The 24,543-nt window shown below is 40.7% G+C and overlaps 2 protein-coding genes across 3 annotated transcripts in view; one reads left to right on the top strand and one right to left on the bottom strand.

The window, feature by feature from the left end:
• The window catches only part of taok2b (TAO kinase 2b), a 28,989-nt gene extending 18,051 nt beyond the window's left edge, over positions 1-10,938 (bottom strand). For both annotated transcript variants that reach the window (XM_080788604.1, XM_080788603.1), the window contains exons 1-8: positions 10,264-10,938; positions 6,310-6,450; positions 3,639-3,710; positions 3,428-3,529; positions 3,276-3,321; positions 1,713-1,809; positions 938-1,051; positions 42-133 (exon numbers count right to left, since the gene is read on the bottom strand). In XM_080788604.1, the coding sequence (XP_080644730.1) occupies positions 42-133; positions 938-1,051; positions 1,713-1,809; positions 3,276-3,321; positions 3,428-3,529; positions 3,639-3,710; positions 6,310-6,441 (655 nt within the window). In that variant the 5' untranslated portion in view covers positions 6,442-6,450; positions 10,264-10,938. The remainder of the gene's footprint in view (positions 1-41; positions 134-937; positions 1,052-1,712; positions 1,810-3,275; positions 3,322-3,427; positions 3,530-3,638; positions 3,711-6,309; positions 6,451-10,263) is intronic.
• Positions 10,939-19,223: 8,285 nt separating this feature from the next.
• cabp5a (calcium binding protein 5a) lies at positions 19,224-22,089 on the top strand (the record flags this gene model as incomplete). The annotated part of the gene is made up of 6 exons (XM_080790082.1): positions 19,224-19,271; positions 19,855-19,885; positions 20,565-20,708; positions 20,890-20,999; positions 21,235-21,382; positions 22,064-22,089. 6 exons carry the CDS (start codon positions 19,224-19,226, stop codon positions 22,087-22,089), a joined length of 507 nt encoding a protein of 168 aa, XP_080646208.1.
• Between the last annotated feature and the right edge of the window lie 2,454 nt (positions 22,090-24,543).

Genomic DNA, 24,543 nt, shown 5'->3' with positions numbered 1-24,543 from the left:
AGTTGTGTTACTTTTGGGTCCGTTCTAGAGCCAAGTCTTACCCAGCTCGATTGCGGTAATGCCAAGTGACCAAACATCCACCTTCCCGTCGTACTGGCCCTCGTCCATGGCCAGGATCACTTCGGGAGCCATCCTGCATAGAGTGACAGCATACACACATTCAGTAACCTGTCGCTCCCTTATTTTGACCCACAGGGAGGATCAAAGGAACAGACAGCTTCTGCTACCTCACTCAAACCTGTATTTTGTCGCTGTCTGGCAGAAACCACTGGATCTCTATATTTAATCTTTTTGTTTTGTCATAGGCCTCTTTTATACGTGGCTCATATAGTGTCGCATAGCAATGCGTTGTGAGCTTGAAAAATTGCCTATTGTTTGCTATTTTTTACTTTGTGTGACAATTTTAAAAGCCTATATTGACATTCCCAAAAATAAGGACATCTGATTCAAAGTCTGTCTGTGGGTTTTTATAAATATTTAACTGATGACATAAAAAATTATAACTGCATTGGATCCACTGGAACACAGGTTATTTTTTCCATTTCCTCAAAAGTAACCGTTGTGGACATAAAAGCTTTTCGCCTAACAGCGATTACTTACCAATTGAAATGTTGAGTTGGCACACTACATGTTCTTTCCACAAAACATGAGGAATAGACTGTTTCGATTGTCAATCAAAAACCATGAATTAAAGTTAATAAAAGGCCAGCAATGATGGTCAATACTAGACACTGCTATTGTCCATCGTCTAATAGTCGTTGTGCCAGTTAGTAAGTTCTATTGTCAGAGCTTAACCAACTCCCAGTGTTCTACCTGAAAGATTCAAAAATGGGATGTGCATGACTGACCCAAATCCAATTTGAAAATTCTACTGTTCTGGCTAAAACGTCTTTGATTATTCAAAGAATATGCTGCGCTGTGACTTCTAAGATCTCACCAGTATGGCGTGCCCACAAAGGAGTTGGCAGGGGCAACGATGGAAGCGGAGCCAAAGTCCCCCAGTTTCACCTGGCCTGGCTCAGTCAGCAAGATGTTCCCAGCTTTCACATCCCTGAAAAAAATGAATGTTGAGTGAAAGAGTTAGATGGACGTAGAAAATTTAAAGATGGAGGAAGACAGGAAGATGAATAAAAAGAGATGGGTGAACAGTAAAGTGGGTGGAGAGTGGAGACAAAGGCATGAGAGCAGGGTGAGATGCAATAAAAGTGGGTTACTGCACAGCATGCAATCACCGATAGGAAAATATGCAATAGTAGCAGCCCTAGTCTGAAGTGTGTGCATGTATTCTTTTTTAATACATTTTATTCAAAGAGTATGACATCATATGCAAGTTTCACAGAAAGAAAATACAACTCTTTGTTTTATTTTCTCCCACAACTCCTTTCCCAATCCTCCCCACCCACCCACCATCTTTCCCCACGAGGCCAGACATACAAACAACACACACACACACACACACACACACACACACACACACACACACACACACACACACACACAAAACCAATAGGTTGAGTACATAACTAAAATACACACAACATATATACAGGTATAAAACCAATAGGTTGAATACATAACTAAGATACAAAGAAAGGGATCACATGGTTATGTTCACAGAAATGATTAATAAACAACTTAAAAGGGGGGTAAGTGTGTGCATGTATGTGCAGGGGGATAAAGGTGCAGTAGGTACTAGGTAGAGAAGGACTTACCTGTGAATCATGTTGTGAGAGTGTAGATACACCAAACCCTGCAATGCACCATGGACGATGGCAGCTATTTCCACTTCCTGGAGGGGTTTCTTGTGGACTGCATCGGGGAGAGACAAAGAAATGGGACTTAAGTATCCCTGCCTGAACTCTGTGCTGCAAATTATGAAAAATACAACTCCAAACTCACTTTGACAGACAGACTTCGTATTTTCAACTTAGAATAGAGAAAATCTAAACAACACTTTTTCTCATTAACGGTTAACAGTGTGTGTGGCTGCGCAACAGTGATACTTGGTGGTCAACAAACACTATTTCCGTACTCGGATGGACAGCACAGGGACACAGCTGTCTATAGGAGTGGCTAGCACCACTCAAAAATATAATACAGTATTATAAAAATGTGGCCAGACGCTTCTGTAATTAATGAGCAAATACACAACTGTGTCAAATCTACCCTTCATAAGTAAAGCCACTGAGAGATTTTTACAACAACTACAATCAACATCAACAATTACTTTTTTGACAGCACTGAAACTGCTCTTCTTGAGGTACAAAAATACATTAATCTAAACATTGATTCGGGCAAAATTTAGCGTTACTAGATTTTAGTGCTACGATTGACACAGTAGGCCATATAATACTGCTATCTAGACAGGCGGAAAAACTGTCTTAGACTTCCTGGCACGGTCCTAATTTGGTTCAAATCTCATCTTGAAGAGACAGGGAATGCTTTGTCTCCATTGGCAACTATGCATCCGAGCTAAATAACATGACATGTGGAGTCCCAAACCTACAGTAAGACAACGCTAGGGCTTCTTCTATTCAAACTTTACATGCTCATGTTAGGCCAAAATAAATAAAATGAAACAATGAATCACCAACAATAGTTATGTACTTTCAGTCTCCATGTAACTGTGGTTTCATAAGTTTGCTTGAACAAATAAAAGTCTCCCTGTCTTTGAAGACTAAAAGTAAAGCCAGCCCAGAACCCTTCAAAATAGTATGTCAATATCAAAGCAACTGAATGTTTCATGTTTAAGTAAACACAAATTTATACTCCACAGTAAAACAGTGTTTGCATGCCAAAAATAACACATCTACAAGCTACCATGAATCTGTGTGACTAGTTGTTTGCTAACCAGAGGGGGCTGTGATTGCACCATACAGACGCCTGGACAAACAGTCTTCTCTGTTAGAGCCTTCCACCCCCGGAATGGAGGCTGGGACAAACGAAAAGTGGTAGGATTTCCACTTTCGCACAAAGAGTCTTCAGTGTCACAGAGTCTTCCGTTAATTACTTAGAAGAAGTCAGTCACAGATGAATTAGTAATTAATCTGTGATGGTAACTCAGGGTTTCCCCCAGAAGAAATGTAGTCTAGGTGTTACTGTTAAGTACCGGAGAGGGGCATGTTGTACACACACAGCTCTCCTCCTGTGCAGGCGCACAGGGTTGGTGTCAGATTCATGATGAAAAAACTACAGCCTCCATGAACTTTAATGCTAAATCTTCTTGCTATGTGCAATAAATACACAAGCAATGTGCAAGAGATTTTCTCACTTACCTTCCAGGAGATCAGAGGCTGAGCCCAAACAGTACTCCATCACCAACTAGGAGAAAGAGAAAGGCTGCATTAACAAACTGAGCTATATTAGGGAACTCAACATGAGTGCATATACAGTACGTTGAATGTACAGTTTGTACACACACACTCACCCATGCTGTGTGCTCTCTCAGGTAGCAGCCACGGTACTCCACAGTGTTGGGATGGCGCAGTTTCTGGAGGAACTTCACTTCCTTGATGATATCCTGCCATTTCTGGAACATGAGAGGGGCATGAATATTGATGAGTGCCCACAAGAGACAGAGAAACTGAGTCCAAATTTGGCTCAAAAACAGTGTGTATTTGAGCACTGCCAGCTCCTACCTCATTGGACTGCTTGCCGCTATAGGACATCTTCTTGATAGCCACCACCTCATTGGTGCGGATGTCATGGGCCTGAAGTGGAAGCAAATGGGTTATAAATGGATCAAATTTGATGATCACATCCACAAAATATCATAACAATAATGCTGCCCCACCTTGTGAACAAAAGATAAAGAGAGAGAACACACTGCATGAGCGATGATGCTGTGGCAGCAAACCAGGAATTGAAAAGACTAAAAAAGGGTCCACAGCATTGCAGTCATGTCAGTGCCATTATTACCCTTTCATCCACGATGATTTTTAAAAATCTGTCCAGCAAAACATTTAACTTTATAATAAACAAAATTGCACAATTTTATGAACATTTACAAGGAAGCTTTACCTTGAACTTACAACCAGTCAACCTCATAATGGATCACTACAGTCACATCATAATATTCTAAGATTTGACAAGCATCACCTTGCCACTGCCTCCGTAAAGGGGGGAGCTCTGTGTTTCACCAGCTGAGACCCATCGCACCGCAACGCTGGTTCACTAGAAGATAAACTGACCTCTTTTGCTGAGCCTGTCCTTCCACTCTCTTCACTCATCCCTAACGTTACTTGTTCACCCTTCACTGAACAAGGTTTTTCATCCACCATGAGCCACTTGTCCTTTGCCGATCACCATCATGCTTGTGTTTTAACTGCCTTGCCACCTTTAATGCTACGCTGACTAGCTCTTTGATTGAACCTGGGTCCTTATTATCATTATTATGGATAAATGATGTCCATCACTCTTTCTTACCTAATTCATCCCTCAGGCATACTACTGCTGTACATTTCTTTTCCATCCCCCACTTGATGCTGGCCGGCTTTAAACGCATTCTGTATGTCTCAATCAAGTGCCCTCACTGCTGAACTGCATTTGTTTTCAGGCAATGATGGCCATACTGTTTACCCACCACGGAAAGAAAGCTTCACCCAGTGAACAATTACTCAAGATTGGTCAGGTGACATCCCGTGTTGCACAATTTATTGCAATACTAGAAAAGTCACACCTTGTGCGGCTGAAGAAAACAAGCACACATGCCATCACTTGTTCTGTCACAGCTAACTGCATTTCAACATCAGTTCTAGTATTATATTCTTATAATGTATAAGCTGAGCAATAATGCTTTGAATCGTATGGTGAGTGTCGTCATTACATTTCTCACAATGTTGTAATATTATGTGGGCAAAGGAAAAAACAAACATCAGGCAATAAAGAAGGAACGTGTATGAGCACCTTGGCTCTCCACAGGCCCATATATCATCTACAAATCATATATGGTGTAATAAAACTGTTAACAATAATGTAGATATATTGCATGAACTCAATAGCACATGCACATCTGAGCACACCTTTCCTAATACTGTACAATTGCAATAAATGCCTACCAATGTTGGGACAAAATGCACAAATTGTCTGAGGAAATCTCTTTTGCAGACTGTTACACTTACAGCATGTACTGTAACAGCCGGGCATGCACCAATACTCTCTTATATATTAACTATTTAACATTTATTCTCATAATTACTGAATGAATGTCCACATTACTCGTCGGCTGCTGTATAAGGGCTAAAGGGAATGATCATAAGAGAAGATCTTCCCCAAAAATACATGTATTGACAATGTTTCGAGCCTCGGCTCTTCATCTTTGACATGATCAGTGAAGCATATGAGGTTCTACTATTTTCTTAATATTTAACATAATGAATGAATGTTAAGATATACTTATCATCAACAAAAGTATTTCTGCTGGAGCAGAAATACACAATTATATTGTATACTACTAAACCTAATAGGCTTAAACTTAACTGAAAATATGATGTTCATTTGTGTTGTTAGTTTTAAGAATGTAAAGCTTAAAAATGACAGCTACATCCTGTTCAGCACATCATATTGATCAAGGGAACATATAATCAGGGTCTTGAAAACAGAGGAAATTAAATTGATTAGATTAGATTTTAGAAAGAGAAAAACAACAAATGAACCAGATAACACAAGTCTTTATCAGCAGGCACGGCAGTGGCTCAGGGGTAGAGTGGCCGGTAGAGCGACCGGATGGGAACCATGAGATTCCTAGTTCGATGTGTGTGTCCTTGAGCAAGACTCTGAACCCCTAATTGCTGCCGATGTGCAGGTTGTTGCCTTGCATGGCTTCCTCCGCCATCGGTGTATGAATGCGTGTGTGGATGGGTGAATGCAATGCACAATCTATATTAAGCTCTTTGGATAAAAGTGCTATATAAATGCACCATTTACCCATAAGACTCAAAGTCACAAGCCAGTCTCTAAACTAAATGAGCAATCTCCCAGCTTTCATTATTAAAACTAAGCGGCTGTTCTCACCGCAGTTCGAGCAAACTACATTGCCGAGACATCAAGAATTTCAGATTTTTCTTTTTTTTAATACATTTATAATTTATACTTTTTTTATCTCAATTATGTAGAATAAAGAACAACAAACAATGAATTTGTGCTCATATTGGCAGAAAGGGGTATGATAATGAAGGTCTGACTTTGGATCAATGGAAATAAAAATACAATATGGCACTACCCAAAATTAAATGTTCTGAGAACTTTAGGTTCATCCTTTATAATAGTGAAGAATCCTAATCTGAACAAAGCGTGTTAAGTGTGACTTACGAAGTACACTGCTCCGAAGCTGCCATGGCCTATCTCTCGCAGGTCTGTGAAGAGCTTCTCTGGGTCGTCCCTGAAGAAGAGCTCTGCCACCTCTGGGTCCTTCAGGCTCCCAGCCCGCACACTCGACGGCATGGCCAGCGCCTGGGGCCGTTTGAGGGGGGGAAATGGGATACACAGTGGGTTACAGGCTGCTATTTGGAAGCATTATAGACATTCATGCTGGTAACATAGCCTACAGGTACCAGTGTTGTTTTTGTCTACTAAAACTAAGACGAAAAATGTTCCGTCGACTACCTTTTTTCACTGACGAAAACTAAATGGAAACTAAATGAAAACTAAGCTACGATGACTAAGACTACATATACTGACAATTTCGCCAAACAGATAAAAACTAGACTAAAATGTTAGGAAGGGACTAGTGGACACAAGATCAAGTATAAGTCATTTTACAATGGGTTGCATGCTGAAAATAGCAGATCTACAAGCTCACAACGCGTCGCAGCGCAAGTTACGCGTTGTGAGCTTGTAGATCGGCTATTTTCAGCCATTAAAAACAGCCATTACGACAGCATCAAGGCCCGCCAAATGCATTTTTGTCGACTAAATCAACTGTAGATTTAATAGACTAAAATCTTATATTTAGTCGACTGAAACAAGACTAACATTAAAACATTCCGGGTGACTAAAATGTGACTAAAACTAAATTAAAACTATTCAAGAGACTATGACTAAAAATAAAATAGAAATGTGCTGCCAAAAACAACACTGACAGGTAGTACACTGTCTTACATGCACACACACACACACACACACACACACACACACACACACAGCTTAGTACTAAGTCATCTATATCAGGAGCATGTCTATGTGCAGATGCTGTGCAGCATATGCAATTATGCATAGAAAGATAATAATAATCTAAGAATGTATAAGAAAGGATATCCAGTAGAAAGCACCAGTCCACATCAGTATGATCGTCAGAGAACAAAACAAGGTAAATCTACAGTGCTCTCAGCAAATGCAGCAGCCCCATAATTTCCCCCCATCTGGGCAGTGGGCAGGGTCGCCAAACGCCAATGGTTTGACTGCAAATCATGAGCAGTGGGAAAACATGAACAATAATATACTCTGTATATTATAATGCATCTCATTGATCAGGGTTGATCAAAGGACTTCTAGATGGTAAATGTCACAAGTAGAATAAGGTTTGCATAGACCAGAGATGACAAACCAATTTAACCAGATTGTTCTTTGACTGACTGCCTTGTTCCGCCCTGGTTTATCTTGAATTTGCTAAAACAAACATGGTATGCATAGACACATTGCTGCACCTGTGATGTTCCATTTTACTGACAGCAAGTTAAAAATAAGAATTGAATGCACAGAATATCAATACGAAGCAACTGAAAAACACGTTATTTCAATGGTAGTGGATGGAGACCACGAAACGGCAACCAATGGGTGCGAAGAGGGGCATAACCACGCGCGGGGCTTGACAAAGGGTGAATTAGAAATTACTGAGAATATTAAATGCAGCCAGGGACTGAGGGAAGTTTTATTCCTTTGGGTGTACTATGCTTCATAATGTGTACTAAGACAAACTAGGAAATAGTGGCTCCACATAGAAAAGGCATGGCTAATGTGGGTCTCCAATGTTTTGTTTTTTTTAATATATTTTTTTATCCCACGATTTTGTAACCCATTTTTCACCCCTGTGTCAATCATCTAATGTGATCCTGGGCTCTACACACCCTCCACCAACCTAGTCCCCATATATGGGGGACAAGGGGAGAGCAACGGACTTGAACTCATGCTTCCTTCATGCCTGAGTGTCCAAGTTGCTCCTTTACACCTGACAGGGGGGAGTTTCCCTGGTTGGACGTAGCACGTGGAAGGAACTCCTTCCAACCAGTTCCTTGGGGTCTCCAATGTTAATGTGTGACCAGCCTGTGACATCAGTCATCTCTGATGTGACGTGCGTCATCTACGTATATGATGCATGACTCCAACATTTTGGCAAGGTTTCAGTTAACTGTTTGCTTTCTTTGCGCAAAGCATTTGAAACCCGGAGGTCCGTGTTTTAATCTGTTCTGTCTCTGAGTCTTCAAACACTTTGCGCAAAGAAAGCGAACAGTTGGGGCAGCAGGGTAAGCACCTTCGATTTTGCATTTGTACATTCTGAACTATTCTGAGGCACGGGGTGCCACGCTCACCACCATGGGCTCGAGAGCCCTTAGACTCTCATAGATTGAAAATTTCAGATATTCAGAATACATCTACGATGTATACATCTAAGAGTTTAAATCTTAGGCTAAGACAGACCCTCTCAGACGGCTAGCCTCTTGCAGAACCACGCTATAAACAACTGGGAGTATACTGGAAGAGATGCAAATCCTGTATTTCAAAATAGCCTGATCGACCAATTGCAGCCACTCTTATAGATACGGTAACCAAACACTGCATGGAAGTTGACTTTTCCACTACAAAAGTAATGTGGCAGATAGAGTTAAGGCTCATTCATAGTCTGGATTTTCGGTGGTGAGGTGACCACCGAACTAGAACATGATGTCACAAGCCGCGGTGAAGAGAAAACCACCGCCACAGGCCCAGCCCTTCTCTGTTTTTACTCACCACCGCTTAACGTTATGGTCACCTCACCACCGGAGGTCACTGACTGACTGAAGACACTGACTGAACCCCTAATTGCTCCTGATGTGCTGGTTAGTGCCTTGCATGGTTTCCGCTGCCATCGGTGTATGAATGCGTGTGTGAATGGGTGAATGTAATGCACAATCTATGTAAACAAAAGCGCCTTAGATAAAGCCAGGCGCTATAAAAATGCACCATTTATTTACCATTTACCAGATAAAATAATGGCTAATAGTGGCTGACCAATTCTAAATTGCAGCAACCATTTTAGCAAGTGACAAAAAAGGTTAACAACTAACAAGGCCTCCTGCCCTGCGAGACAACATTGTTCCATAAACCACTGTTCCAAATTCAAATTATGATGATGACAAAGTATACTTGATGGTCCCGTAATTTGACTATATGAGAGAGATATTAAGTAAACTGTTGGTTCTACTCGACAAGTAACTTGTCGATTAGAAGTTGAACCTACAGATTACTTATCTCTTAGTCAAATTACAGAACATTTGTATCATAAAACACATTGCTCCTCACATCACAGAACATTTGTACCATAAAACACATTGCTGCTCACTTTTTTGGCAAGATCCCCAAATCCACAATATACACTTGAACTGATTGACAAATTTGACATTTTGCAGCTACCTTGCTCGGGACATTGTGCAATTTCAGTGAGGAAGTAAGCACTTCCCTTTTAAAAAGAGAAGCTACAAATGCAGCAGGCACATGGCAACACTCACTGTCTGCCAGGTGATGTATTGTGCACATTCCCAGATTGTGACATGCACGAGGACTCGTCCAAAAGGCTCTATCCAGAGTCCAGACAGTAATGTAATCCAACGAGACTGCATGGTGCACAGGAACTATATTATGCACGCTCATATATCCTAATTAATGGCTAATAAGGTGTCCAACTGCATTAGTGGTTAGTTATTTTCTGACCATGGACATCCTAAGTACTGTGTGCACTGTGTACAATATACACCTCAACAAGCAAGCTAGACGGGTTTGCACATGGCTGCTCAATTAGGTTATGTCAAAGAAATGCAGACATGTATTCTATAAACAAGGCTGGGACAGGACAGGCAGTCACCCGTTCAAAATGCAGGCCAACAAGCCAGGGCCATATTGATAATATACAAAATAATAATGCAAAAAAAAAAATCAATAACAAGCGAGACGGCCGGCGTCCACGTTAACAGATGTGTCCCATTATTAGCAGGCAAATATTGACCAAACCCATTGGAATCAGATGTCATGATTTGTGGCGTTCTGACTGTTCACTCATGATGTCTGTCTTACCGTGACTTCTGGGATCCACTGTAGCTAGCTGGTGAGCTAGCTACACTGGCCTGGGACTGGGTGGAAAATATCAGTCTCTCTTCTGCCTCCTTTCCTTTCCGGCCGCCGGTGCCTATTCAACACGCTCAGGCCACAACATTCTGGCTGTCATCGGTTTTACTCAAAGTCCTCTCCATCATTCTGTCGTTCACACAATGCACTGACTGGGCTTTGGCTAGCGCGTTAGCACGACGTTAGCATCGGTGATATGTCAGTCAATTAAACCGCACACACGCACGGTCAGCTAGCTAGCTAGCCAGCCAGCCGACTGCCTGCCTGACTGACTGATGTATCTATGAGGCTAACGCGGCTAGCCGTCTTACCAGCGCAACCCAGTGGCGAGTTATTAGCTCGGGTTAGCTGCAACAATGCTAGCGCATCAGCGGCGAGCCCTGGCTGGCTGCCGGGGACCCGGAGAGATGCTTTTCAATGGAAAACCGGACCATGTATTTCCACTCGTCCGCCCCGTGTTCCACTGTGCGCTGTCATTACAGTGGCGTTGTCGTTGCGTTTCATCTGTCACTCAGGTGGGTATTCCATTTCCAACCTCGTCTCTATCTTCCCTTTTTTTTCTTCTTTTTTTTTTTTTTTTTTTTTTTGTTCAGGAGGACTTCATCATGGCGGAGCGGGGCGCGAGCCAGCCGAAAGGAAATCGGAAGTGCTTTCTTCTTCGACGCTCTCCAGATTCCAGAACACAGACCACCACTGTGTAGCCTGTAGGTGGTGTGTACAACTCTATGATGTGGTGGTGGTCCCCCATAGAGTTATATAGGGTGGTCCAGATTCCTGAACCCCTTCTTCAGGAAAGTACATTGTTAATAATAAATCCAGAGTCTGACCCAGACCTTATAATGCCAGCCTTGCCAGGTGTCAGATGTCCATTATGATTGGCACACCAGACACCACCCTCCGACTTAAGGCTCATACATAGTCTGGATTTTCGGTGGTGGGGTGACCACCGACATACAACATGTCAACATGACGTCACGAGCCGCGGTGAAGAGCAAACCACCGCCTCCGCTCCAGCCCTTCTCTCTGTTTTTACTCACCACCGATCAACGTTATTTCAGCTCCGGTGGTCAGCTCACCACCGGAGAGGTGGTCACCTCACCACCGAAAATCCAGGTTCAAGGTTATTTTATTAGTGTCCCCGAAGGGCAAATGGTTTTACAGCAAATCACAAGGCTTGAAACACATATAACATACATCGATCAAACTTATTGCTGCTGGTCGCAAGCGTGCGCTGCGCCCGGCCTACTTGCATCTTCAGAAGAAAAAGAAAACAAAGAAGAGGTGGGGGCATAGGGGGGGGGGATGCATAGAGGCTGTGTGTAGAGACATGTGTGTCCGTGGGAGAGTTCGATGGGAAAGTTCATTCTCATGTGTTTGTGTAAGTGTGTTCCCGAGCATATCTTCCGAAGGCCATGTAACGTTGCCTCAAGTCCTGCGTTATCATGGCGGATTCAGTGGAAAATGAGCACGGCCCAGTCCGAAGACACAACAGGTGTCAGGGAAGAGGCAGAGGATTATTTTCTTGCGCTGTTTCTTGTGGAGATTGTCAATGGGGGTGGGGGGGGGGGGAATCCAGATTCGTTTTTAGAGCGAGGGATATAGCAATATGGCTATTTCTCCTCTCTGTCTGTTATGGCTCTCTGTCCATCATGGCTCTCTGCAGGGCACTGACCCGTTCCAAGATCATGTCCATCTTCCGATGTATCTCCCCAAATGCCCTGCCCAGCCCAGCTCCGGTGGTCAGCTCACTACCGGAGCGGTGGTCACCTCACCACCGAGAATCCAGACTATGAATGAGCCTTCAGCCTCCATCTGAGGGGTCTGTCCTGTGGCTACTTGACCTTAAATGCTCTGCAGGCAGTGTCCCAGGTTGAGAGCGATATCAGGTTCTTTCCTCCGCCATGCCCGAGGGCTCAATGACTTGGGCTAATGGAGGAGGAAGATACCAGGGTTTTCCCTATAGGGTTGTTGTTCCCTAAGGGCCTTGTCACGTGATGGTGTGACCGTGTGAGTGGAGAATGCATGAAGGTGATTGTGATCAAACTGTATTCCCACATGGACTTGAGGGTGCTTTGGCAACCTACACCTTGTCAACAAGACATGCAGTGTTGTTGTGTCCAGTGGCGTTGGTGAGGATGGATATACTGGATAGAGTGACTGTACCACTCATGCTGAGATTCTTCCTTTGGTGACAGGAAGGCCCCTGCTGCAAAGCTGGAGAGCACGGCCTCGCAAATATCTAGAATGCTATGTGCAATCCATGGGTGCACACATATGTCCATATACTGAGTATATGGACATATGTGTGCACCCACCACAAACAGACACACACGCAGACGTGGAACTTGAACTTGAACCCACACGCAGACGTGCAACTTGAACACACACACTCAGGAAGTGTTATAAAACGTGTGAAACTGTTTTTGTGGAGGTGGTTCTGTGGACTACATTTATTATTATGTAATCATCACAGAGAGGGGTTCTAATGATATTTTGTAGAATCTTTGCAAAGGAAATATACTTTCTACCCAATATTTACTCAGTTTACCAATTTTACATTCTGTTAAAAGTCTGCCAAGAACACTGAGGGACAGCATACCATGAAAAGGATCAGCATAAAATGTCATATCCATACACAGTAAAATCTCTATAGGCCCTACACTAATTTAACTTATTGTGTGTAAATGGAGACACACACACACACACACACACACACACACACACACACACACACACACACACACACACACACACACACACACACACACACACACACACACACACACACACACACACACACACACACACACACACACACACACAAATACTAATCATGATGGGATGTACTTGCCTAAACTTCACTGGGACCAACGTGAACCCCAGTAATAGTATTAGGGATCAGCGTAAATTTGAATAAATGTAGTTAGTTAATTCCCACCACCACTGCCTTATATGGAAAATGGAGGATTTGAGGGTTAGAGGGAGAGAATGTGAATGTTAATTAGGACAGCCCGAAGGGAGAAAAAATGTGGGAGTGGAGGCGTGGAGTGGATGAGGGAGCTATGAAAGAAAGATTAACGGATGTGGCCCCATTTCACATGTGTGCAAATAGTTATAGAAGTCTTTATGTGCATTACATTCACCCATATTCAACCAGGCAATCTATGAGGAGCAGTAGGGGTTCTGTGTCTTGCTCAAGGACACTTTGACACAAAGCCTAGAGGAGCAAACTGGGACACCCTACCTCCTGAATTCAGATTGTGGTTGATGATTTACAGCAGTGGTTCTTACAGTAGGTTCCGGGGAACCCCAGGGGTCTTTTGGGGGTCCCAGGGTGTCCCCAGCCAAATGAGTGTTAATATAGCATCAAAGGTCTGGTCAATGGTTACACTCCCAAATCCAGACAGGCTTGTTTCATCCCTCCATCACATTATGAAGGATACTTCTTAAAGAGAAGAAACATACTTTAATCAGTGTTTGTCCCAGGATATGACTTTACCACTGAGAAATAACTGGACAGGGAAAGAAAGGCCATTGTTTTTCAGGCTTACAATCTTGTAACAGAGTAACTTCTTATAGGTTGTTATTTGAGAAAGTAAAAGATCTGTGTTTTTTTTCTTCTTTCGTTATAACGATAGTCGATATGTATTTTTTTTACAACATTTTATGGCGATTTCTTCATTATTATTTACTTTAGTCCTACTAGACCACAGGAAATGACATCTGGCCACAATAGTTTTCTGTGTGTCTGAACGAATAGCTGACTACTAGGGGGCTGCCGTACTGTGTCATAGATGCAAGGCGCGTCATTCAAAACCCAGATAGGCTACTGTATATGGGGCAACACAAAGAAACAAGCAAAACGAAATAAACCTAACCTTAAATCAATAACAAACACTAACTAATCCTACCAAACATAATGGTTATATTATGAGTGTGCCTGACCAAAAGAATGACGTTTACAAAAAACAAAATCTCCCATACTCTGTTAAATTGTATGAAGATAATTATTTTGAATTAACTAAAGCATGACTCAATGTAACTTTATCACTACTTGGATCTCGAATGACGTAGGCTCAATATGTCCCCCCACACTCCCCCCTTCACATTCAGTAGAATCCTGTCTAGTAGGACTATAGTAAATAAGAAGAAGAAATCGACATAAAACTTTGCAAAAAGACATATAACCACTTGTTCGAATGCCCCCGCCCCCACAACTAAAGAAAGCAGCAAATAAATAAAAATGGATACTGATCTTTTACTTTCTCTAATAACAACCTAAAACATGAACCTTGGTTGGAAAAGAAAACCAAAGTTGACCTTTTAAAGGCATTATAGGTAACTTTGAGACTATAGCATCTAGTCCTGTATCTAGTCTGTGGTTATGTCGATTATCTTTTAATAGTTTAGTTTACTGTAGGTTTAAGTTTGTTTGGCGGCTAACATTGTACAACAGAGATTATACTGAATGGATTAAAAGCAAAGGCGAGGGCAAGCAGACGTGCGTGCGTGCGTGTGTGCGTGCATGCGTGCGTGCGTGCATGCACTTGTGTGTGTATGCGATAACGTTTGTGCATATAGTATCAGGCATGCAAGAACTAGAGATGATCACACAGAGTCGCCAGATGAATGAGTTAATATAGCATAAAAATCAGTTGAGCCACTGTCTGTCTATCGATCACACATACAGTAGCCTATAATAAATCAAATGTTTATATCAACCTCGACTATGCAGATGACATATTTGCTCTCGTGTCGAATACAGCAGAGAAAGAAAAAGAACTACTGGCAGTAGAAATAGACTGCAGGAAGATCGGCCTCAAACTCAATGGCAAGAACACGAACACCAAAGTATTGGCATTTAAGCATGAGGACAAAAAATTGCCACTGCCAAATGGACAGTGCTTGAGGTAGTTGAGGACTTAAAATATCTCATCTCAGGGCCTGGACTGCTTCAACAGAACAGGATCTGAAGGTCCAGAGGGCACTAAAAATCAGCCCCACCAACATTAAAGTGATGAGCACATTAACAGCATGAAACCCTCTTCTTCACTCTTAGATGTTCTACACACTATTTTTTATCCCACGATTTGTAACCCATTTTTCACCCCTGTGTCAATTATCTAATGTGATCCTGGGCTCTACACACCCTCCGCCAACCTGGGGAGAGCAACGGACTTTGCATGAGTGTCCAAGTTGCTCCTTGACAGGGGGAAGTTTCCCTGGTTGGACAGCGAGTGGAAGGAACACATTATTCCAACCAGTTTCTTTCCCCTCCATCAGGCGCCCCGGCTGGCCAGGGGGAGGCAGTTTAGAGACCAGGATTACTGCATGTTTTTTGTGAGGGTACCTCCACTATATTCTTTTATATATATTTTTTTATTTATTTATTGAGGTTTCTCAATTTGTATCTTCAAACATTTTATAACATTTAACAAGCCATTATCCTCTGATGATATTCACCATGATATAACCTTATCCATGCATGCCTTCATCATTAATCACCTGCTGCATTTCCTTATTTTCCAGTTGCCTTCAAAAATAAGCTAAACACCTCCAACTTGTCCAATGTAATGCAGCTAGGTTTCTATCAAGAACAATAAAAAATGGCCACATTTCCCCTGTCCTTTCTATTGTTTGTTTTTAAATCACTTAAACAGCCTTGCATCTGCTTACATTTCTGACCCTCTGACCCCTAACAAGCCTTCCTGTAATCTTAGATCTGCAGACAAGCTGTTATTCCTGGTCCCCAGCACAAGGCATGTAACTGAAGGAAATAGGGCATTTGCCATAAAGGCTCCACACTTGTGGAAGTAACTTCCATCGGAAATTAGACAGGCTATACCTCAGTGTCTACTTTTTAAACTCTTTAAAAAACATTTAATAAAATGGCTAAAAACTTGCTTTTAACTATAGAGGAATGGACAGCTAGACTTTGCTTTTATCCCTCCTTTTTGTATTATTGTCCCCACCCAATCACCTTCATCTGTAGCAATCTAACACATTGCTTTTGCCCTCTAGTCAACATCCTTTTATGGCATGGACCTTACATAATGCTTTCCCCAGTGGAATCACGAAAACAAATGTTTAATGAAAATTGGTATAAATTCCTAATGTTGACGCAAAGCCCCTAGAGGATTATACTACTTATGCAAACAGATTTCTGGTCAATTTACATAACAGGGAGACTGGCAGAGGTGAAAGGGTCAAACGGGAGGGAAATATTCTATCCGAACCTTGGCTTGATGTACTTTAGCTTAATCAGTTAACACAAAACCTATAGTTATTATACCATGGTTTTAAGAAGGAAAGACTGACCGCATGAACCATAAGCCCGGATGACATTGGCATATTTTAGAGCAGAATTAAGCCAGCAAATGTCATCAATACCCCATAGATTATTACACGTTAACTGTAATTGGTCACAGTCTGCCTACATCTAATTCTTTTTAATTGTCATTTGAATGAAAGAAATGGGTAGATAATCCAAATGGGCTTCTAATAAAGACATTCAATGTCAAATTTATGATTCAAACAAAAATGGTTGGAAGATGTCCTTTCTTTATTATTGTTTACACTGACTGTGATGTTGGAGCAACATATTCCATTTATATCTGTATGCTGAATAGACTAATCCTATCCTGTCCTCCCCAGATGTGGTCTAACATAAACAAATGAATGTATATTCAGTGATGTAACTTATATAGATGGAAATGTCAAACAAAGGAATTGTTTGAAAGTTCAGGAGCCAGAATTAGTAGAAAGCTTTATTGTCTTTTGCACTCTTGTCATAAAATGCAGTGTGTTATTTGATCACATGGCACTGACTCACATGACTATATTAACCACTTTCAAATTGGCATCCCTATTTATTTGTTATTAATTTCTATTAGTTTTCTAAATGTTTCAAAAATGTGAAAAAATCTATTTTCAAAATGGCGAAAGTAGCCTATATGATGTAGTAACAGTTTTCTTAGTTTTGGCTTAAAATTAAAGTGCATTGCATAGCATGTGATTAAACTTTTAGCTATTTTAATACAGAACAGAGCAAAGGTGTGCAGATCAGCTTAAAAAAGAGGCTTAGCGAAATGACCTGAAAATTGGAACACAAAACAGGCTCAAATATAATGCCTTTTTTGGAGTTCCAGCGAGATCAAATTGACCGACCATGTTGGTCGTTGTTTCGATCTCGCCCCTCCTATATATATATATTGTTATAAATAAAGAAGGACACATTTAAAGGCAAGCTTTCACTGTTTAAAAAGGGGTAAGGGTAATTGTGCAGATCTGACCTGAAAACCACAGAACTGAAAAAGAAATACAAAAACAAAGCAAACAAGCAATTCTACCCTCCAAACTGTAAGTTGAGATCTGTAAGTATTCCGTTAATTTTCCTAGCAGGGGTATCGCGTGTACCTTCAAAAGAGCTCCAGGCCCTCTCCTGTTAAATCATGCATGACCTGCGTCCTCACCTCCTGTCCCAGGGATTTACTCCTGAAGTGAAAAAAGTAATCAATTTTTTTACATAAGTAAAAGTATCAATACTGCAATGTAGAATTACTTCGTTACAAGTAAAAGTCCGGTAATGTACTTGAGTAAAAGTACAAAAGTATTGGTATCAAAATGTACCAAAGTACTCATCATGGAGAATGTCCCATATTTCAAGTTTTCAAATGTATAAAAATCTTTTGAAAATAGCAGATCTACAAGCTCACAATGTGTCGCGATGTGATGCATTGTGAGCTTGTAGATCGGCTATTTTCAAATGGCCAAAATGTATAGGCCTAATAGGGCTGAAATGGTAAAAGTTAAAGTAGTAAAGTAAAAGTACAATATTTGCCTCTGAGATGTAGTGGAGTAGAAGTAAAACTGGAAATTGGAAATACTCAAGTAAAGTACAAATAACTCGACATTGTACTTAAGTACAGAACTTAAGTAAATGTACTTACGGTAATTACTTTACACCACTGCCCAGGGATAACTCCTCCCTCCAGCAGCATACAGTACAACTCCACACAGCCACCACACCTCGCTCCATTCATTCAGCATCAGTGCATCCCAACAGGTCGGCCAGGCTGGCTCGCTACACACACACAGGCAGGGCTGTCCTGTAGAGGCACTCGACTGATACGGAGCAAGAAGAGGACTTCCTCGCTCCACGGACAAAACCACTGGCCGCAGGACGTCATCCTCTACTTTAAAGTCGTGTTTTACACATGAATGCCGTTACACTGCTGGGGAATAAATTAAGATAAGACTTTAAGCCTTTAGTAGCTGCAATATATAAACAGAGAGGACGGTGAGTGGAATACTTGATTCTGAAACTTTGGTAAAAATGTATAATTAATTGTCACGTGTATGTAATGTGATATCATGTCATGACAGATTCAGATTCATTTCATTTGTCATAATCCCTGTGTATTTGCATGCAATAAATTCATTTAAAAAAAAAATCCCCAAGTCAAAATCAAGTATCATTAAAATTATCAGAAGCACTGTGTGTTAAAGGTATATTTTTGGTTAAAACAAAATGCAAAAGTTAAAGTTCTAATAGTAACCATTGGTATAGAGAGTTCAATAACAGAGGTCACCTCGTCTCTCCAGCTTAAAAATAAATAAATAAATACAATTCCAGATGGGTTGCCAATTCCAGCCAGCCTGGAGAGAGTACCCATGTATCAGGTTAAATTGTATAGTGTATAGTAAAAATAATAATAATAAACACTCTACAGCGACGATTACGGTACTATCAGACTATTGTTATTTAGCACTTAATCACTTACTTCACCTTTAAAACAAAGTGCAAAGTCAAAGTCACCTATTTTGTCATTTTAAAGAGTGCTAAATTAACTTTAAATTGTAGCTTTTCATTCATAACTTACACTTATTTATTATGACCTTGTACAGGTATGACCCACGGAGCAGCATGCATTTTCCTGCGAGGAGGAAAGAATGTTGTAAGTATAAATAATAATACAAATTATTGTTTTTTGTATGTGAGGGAACTTGTATAGTACTTGTATTTGTAACAGATGCATAACAACAGGCCAAAACCAGAGGTAAAGCTTATCATTTTCCATGATATTGGCACAGTTGAAGAGATAATGACAAAGGAGCATCCTGGGCAATCTGCTACGAACGTTTTTAAGTTAAGGTAACTGCACGCGTGTCACAGAACAGCATGCATCTTCCAAACAATAAATGAAATAAAACAAATACATCAGCTAGTCAGTATTGTTGGGCGTGCTTTTCAGGTTCTCCACAGTTGAACAGCTCCATACAAAACATGGGTGTAATCTGCCCCGGATGCAAGAAGAAGGTGCTGCTCTCTTCACAACAATGGCATTTCATTTTAAATGAAATGAAGTGTACAAAAGTACACTTCAGTGTAGTGCAGTGTGCAGTGTGGTGTATGCTAGATGCGTAGCTATCTCATATGGAAGATTTTTAATTAACTATAACTACTGTACTTTTTCTTACCAACCGCTATTTGCTTTTAACTAAAAGTAAATTGGCCAAATATTTTTTTCTTGTTTGCAGCAGAGAGAATTGGCTGAAGAAGAGGTTGAGGGTAAATAAAACAACAATTCTCATTGTTTCCTCTTGTGTATAGTCATTGTTAATCACACCCATGTGAGGTGAGGGGAAGTGGGGAACTATCATCATACATCATCATACATCATATACATCACCTTCCATGCTCAGCCAATCAAATCATCACAAATATGATTCCGGCCAATCACAATTTGCGTCTTCACTTTTCTATCCTCACTTTTGTCTTCAATGTTTCTGTTTACACAAACACAGAAAGCTGGGCATAGGAGGGGCTAGCGCCCCTCAAACTTGAAACCTTCCATCTTTGCCCATTAATCGTGATCAATTGCTTTACATCAATTCTCAGTTAGATTTCAAGCTTCAATTAAAATGTAAATAGTTTCATCCGAAACGACATTAATTTCAATTAACATTGCATTTAAGGAAACGTGCTCTCACCAATAACCACGTGAACCAAATTCAGTTTGATTCGATTTCTGTGAAGAGAAACAGTGTAGAAGAGAAAAAAGCCTGCTATAGACTCCTTGGTATTTGGGTACAGTATATAACACTTAAATCTTATACCAGAATGTCCCAGGGGTCTACGTGGTTAATTCATGTGTTAATATTAATAAACCACTTCAACTTCAAGTGGTTAATTAATATGTTAATTTGCTAGAAGAGGCTATGCAACCTTTTCTTTGTTGTAACTGCAGAACTAAGGGATGCGTTCAATGAGTTTGACAAGGACAAAGATGGGTTGATCTCATGTAAGGACCTTGGTAACCTGATGAGGACCATGGGATACATGCCCACAGAGATGGAGTTAATTGAATTGAGCCAAAACATCAACATGAACCGTAAGTGGTAATGTATACGCCATTGTTCGGTATGTGTCATTTGCCCAGGATAACAGATTTTGATCAGATGTTGTCGAATTGCGGACAGTAAATTTGTCTTAACAAGTAGACACTGACCGATCATGATATATGGCTGTTTCCATGCAATGTGTCGTTCCTGATGGTCTCATCTTCTCTCCAGTTGGTGGCATGGTCGACTTTGAGGACTTCGTGGAGCTGATGACCCCCAAACTCCTGGCAGAAACTGCAGGAATGATTGGCATGAAAGAGCTGAAAGATGCATTCAAAGAGGTGAGAGAGAAACACCCGTCAGTAATAATACAAACGTTTTATAGTAGGCTATTCACATGATATGATATGATAAATCTGACTGATAAATCTTGATCACATGATGACTCCAGAAATTATATTTACAGATGTGTGTGAGTTTTGGAAATGGGTAAAACATAATGTCCCACCCTCGGCCGTTCAGTGGAAATAATAATCAGACAATTGTGTTTGACATGAAACTGTTCCCCCTGGTTAGTTTGATGTAGATGGAGACGGATCGATCACAACAGAAGAGCTGCGGTCAGCCATGACTAAGCTGCTGGGAAAACAAGTTAACCACCAAGAGATTGAAGCCATAGTAAAAGAAGCAGATGGCGATGGTGATGGTAGTGTAGACTTTGAAGGTAAGCAACTGTTTACCAAACATAAGTAACTGTCTGACAAATGTAAATAACTGTACAAGCAGGGTTTGATTTGTTGGGGGGGAGGGGTGGTCGTGGGGATATGATTTTATGGCCGGTGGTTATATGTTTTATCCCCGCTTCTGGGGAGACTGAATTACATACATGCATTTATAGTGTAGACTGTCTGATATATTTGACATACCGGTAATTATTATATATAATATCACAATTTAACCCCTTAAACCCTGCATATATAGAGTCCACACTCTCAACCAGAAATGACAAAATGGAGTACACTATACAGTTAAATCATGTTTACTCATCAATTTGTCATGCAGAGTGTACAAATGTAACCAAATGCCAAATGGAATTAATACTAGTATAGTCTTGACTCCTTCCATGAGAACCAAGACCAATTAAGAACTCCATTTCTAAGATGGCTGTGGCATGTGGGAACATTATCAAAGTTGTTATTCACGTTATTGACAACTTCCGGTCACTTGCAGAATGCAGACCATGAACTATCTGTGTCTATACTGGTCAATAAGGTCATATATTTATACCCAGTCTCACTCATATATTCCATACGCTTGCGAGATATAAAAGGGAGGCAAATTAGGTCTATTACAATGTCATATCAAGCTGATTATGCTGTTCTTTTCCTCGTTTCTCCTCCTACAGAGTTTGTCAAAATGATGTCCATCTGAGCCAAGGAAGACTTCACATCAGAAAATATAATATTCCTCTGCTGACAGTGTCACTTTCACTCAAATAGCGTACCAAGACAGACACACATGGACAACATATTTATGGTCACATCCAACAAATGTAATATAAATGGACACTCAAAACATATCAATTGACTCTCAACAAGAATATCTTGTAACTATGAAAAGACAATATCGTCCCCCTCCTCTTGTGAAATGTAGAAAGTTGTTAAACAAATGTAAACATATTGTTTTGTTTTATTATATGATTTGTATGTTTGTAAAATGGGACATTTTGGAATGTTTTATTTTTAAAATGCATTTCTTGATGAATATGTTTATTCTTCATTAAATGATTCTAGAAAAACGCTGTTATTATAACTGGAGAATAATTATTACAAACGAAAGTGAATGAGTCTGCAATAGACATTTTATATTTATATGAATGGAACAATTTTTTTTAACACAGATTATAGAAATGTTCTTAAATCTGTATTTCCTAAAACAAACAAACACAAAACAGTTGTTTTCATTTAACAGATGGGCAGCAGAGTCTTCCAGAAGGGTTCTATGGAAATTATAGGATTTTGTGCCACTGTTATAGCTAGGTTGTGCGGAAGGAATTTACTGAAAATGTATCACTTTGGGTGTCAAATATTCCTCCGTGTTACAACGAATAGGTAACAATATGACATCCTTTAATCAAAGTCCTATAAACTACAACATGCAAACCTTTCATCCCAACAAAAAAACCAACAATATAAATATACGCAGCAAATTCTGCAAATTTTTATATAGTGTGATATAGTTTGCATAATAAATCTGCAATTAAGCCCATGGATCTTTATTAGACATCTGGCGACAGGCGGAATTGGTTGATGGGGGAATTGTGTGACAGTGAGATTTTAATGAAGGATTGAGCAACAATATCTCCTAATGGAAGACAGTAACATTAAAAAGCAAATCTGTGACCAAAAATGGATGTGAGGCAGTGATTTAACAGAACTGCTCCCAGACAAGGCCATCTGAAAAAAGTTGACATAGAAACACAAGATTAAGAGCTATTTAATGCATTTATAAATGAGATAAAATTCCATCCCCTCTGCAACAAAGACTAGGCCTACCGCTGAGAACATTAAGGTGGTACCCCTTTCTGAATTTTTTTTCCATTTTTATCTATTTTGTGGGTGTCTAAACACCATGGGAATGTGTTAACTATTTATGCAAGGAGCTTTGGTCTCCCCTCATTTTGTTTGTCACACTCCACCAACACTAGACATACCAAACTTTAACAGCATACAATTTCACATGAAACGACATCACAAAAGGTCCAGAACAAGATCAGTGTGGGTTACTTTATACAAGTAAGACAAAATTAGGTCAGATGTTGAATAGTACTGTACCCACTATTCAATCACATATTATCCAGCCTTCATTGTCATCATTGTCTACCCTCATTGTCAACAGGACCATTGAACCCAGACAAGACTGAGCTTCTCTTCTTCCCAGCTAAGTCCTGCCCTATGCGGGAGTTAACTATTTCCGTAGACAACGCCCTGGTAACGTCTGTCCCAACAGCCAGGAATCTTGGTGTTGTCCTGGACAGTCAGCTCTCGTTCAAAGCTCACATCACAGCTGTCACTCGATCCTGTAGGTTCACACTCTATAACATACGACGAATTAGACCGTTCCTCACCCAGGAATCAGCCCAGCTCCTAATCCAGACAACAGTCTTGTCAAAACTTGACTATTGTAACTCCCTCCTTACTGGCCTACCAGCATGTGCACTTAAGCCTCTCCAGCTGATCCAAAATGCCGCAGCTCGCTTGGTCTTCAACCAGCCAAAATTCTCACATGTCTCCCCCCTGCTCCGCTCCCTCCACTGGCTCCCGGTCGCTGCCCGCACAGAATACAAAACTCTGATGCTGGCATTCAAAGCAACCAAAGGTATGGCTCCCCCATATCTTGCAAGTATGATTGAACCCTACAAACCCTCCCGCGCACTCAGATCAGCTAATGCAGGGAAGCTGGAAGTACCCTCACTAAAAACGCCGGGACAACGCTCCACACGTCCCAAACTCTTCTCCCTTCTGGCTCCAAAACTGTGGAATGCACTTCCCATGGCAGTCAGAACTGCAGCATCACTCCCAATCTTCCGCCGTAGTCTGAAAACCCACCTTTTCAGACTCCATCATGGCCCATAGCACTTACTCTACCCTAGATAGCACTTCTGTAGACTTAGATAGCATTTGAAACAGACTTATAGCATGTTATGTAGACAGCACTAGAATTGCATTGTATATAGTCATAGCACGCCATAGTACTTATGTATAGCATAGTAGTATATATGTAAAGTTTATACATATAAATTTCATTATATAGATATTCCACTGTTACTTTCTTAGCTTACGCATGTTTCATGATGAATGTTTTTATGTGATGTATTCCCATGCT

This window comes from Protomyctophum bolini (assembly GCF_963924005.1).
Source record: "Protomyctophum bolini genome assembly, chromosome: 18".
In the NCBI taxonomy this organism is placed as follows: domain Eukaryota; kingdom Metazoa; phylum Chordata; class Actinopteri; order Myctophiformes; family Myctophidae; genus Protomyctophum; species Protomyctophum bolini.
Note: the sequence above shows the minus strand (reverse complement) of the source record. Positions and strands in the feature narration are given on the sequence as shown.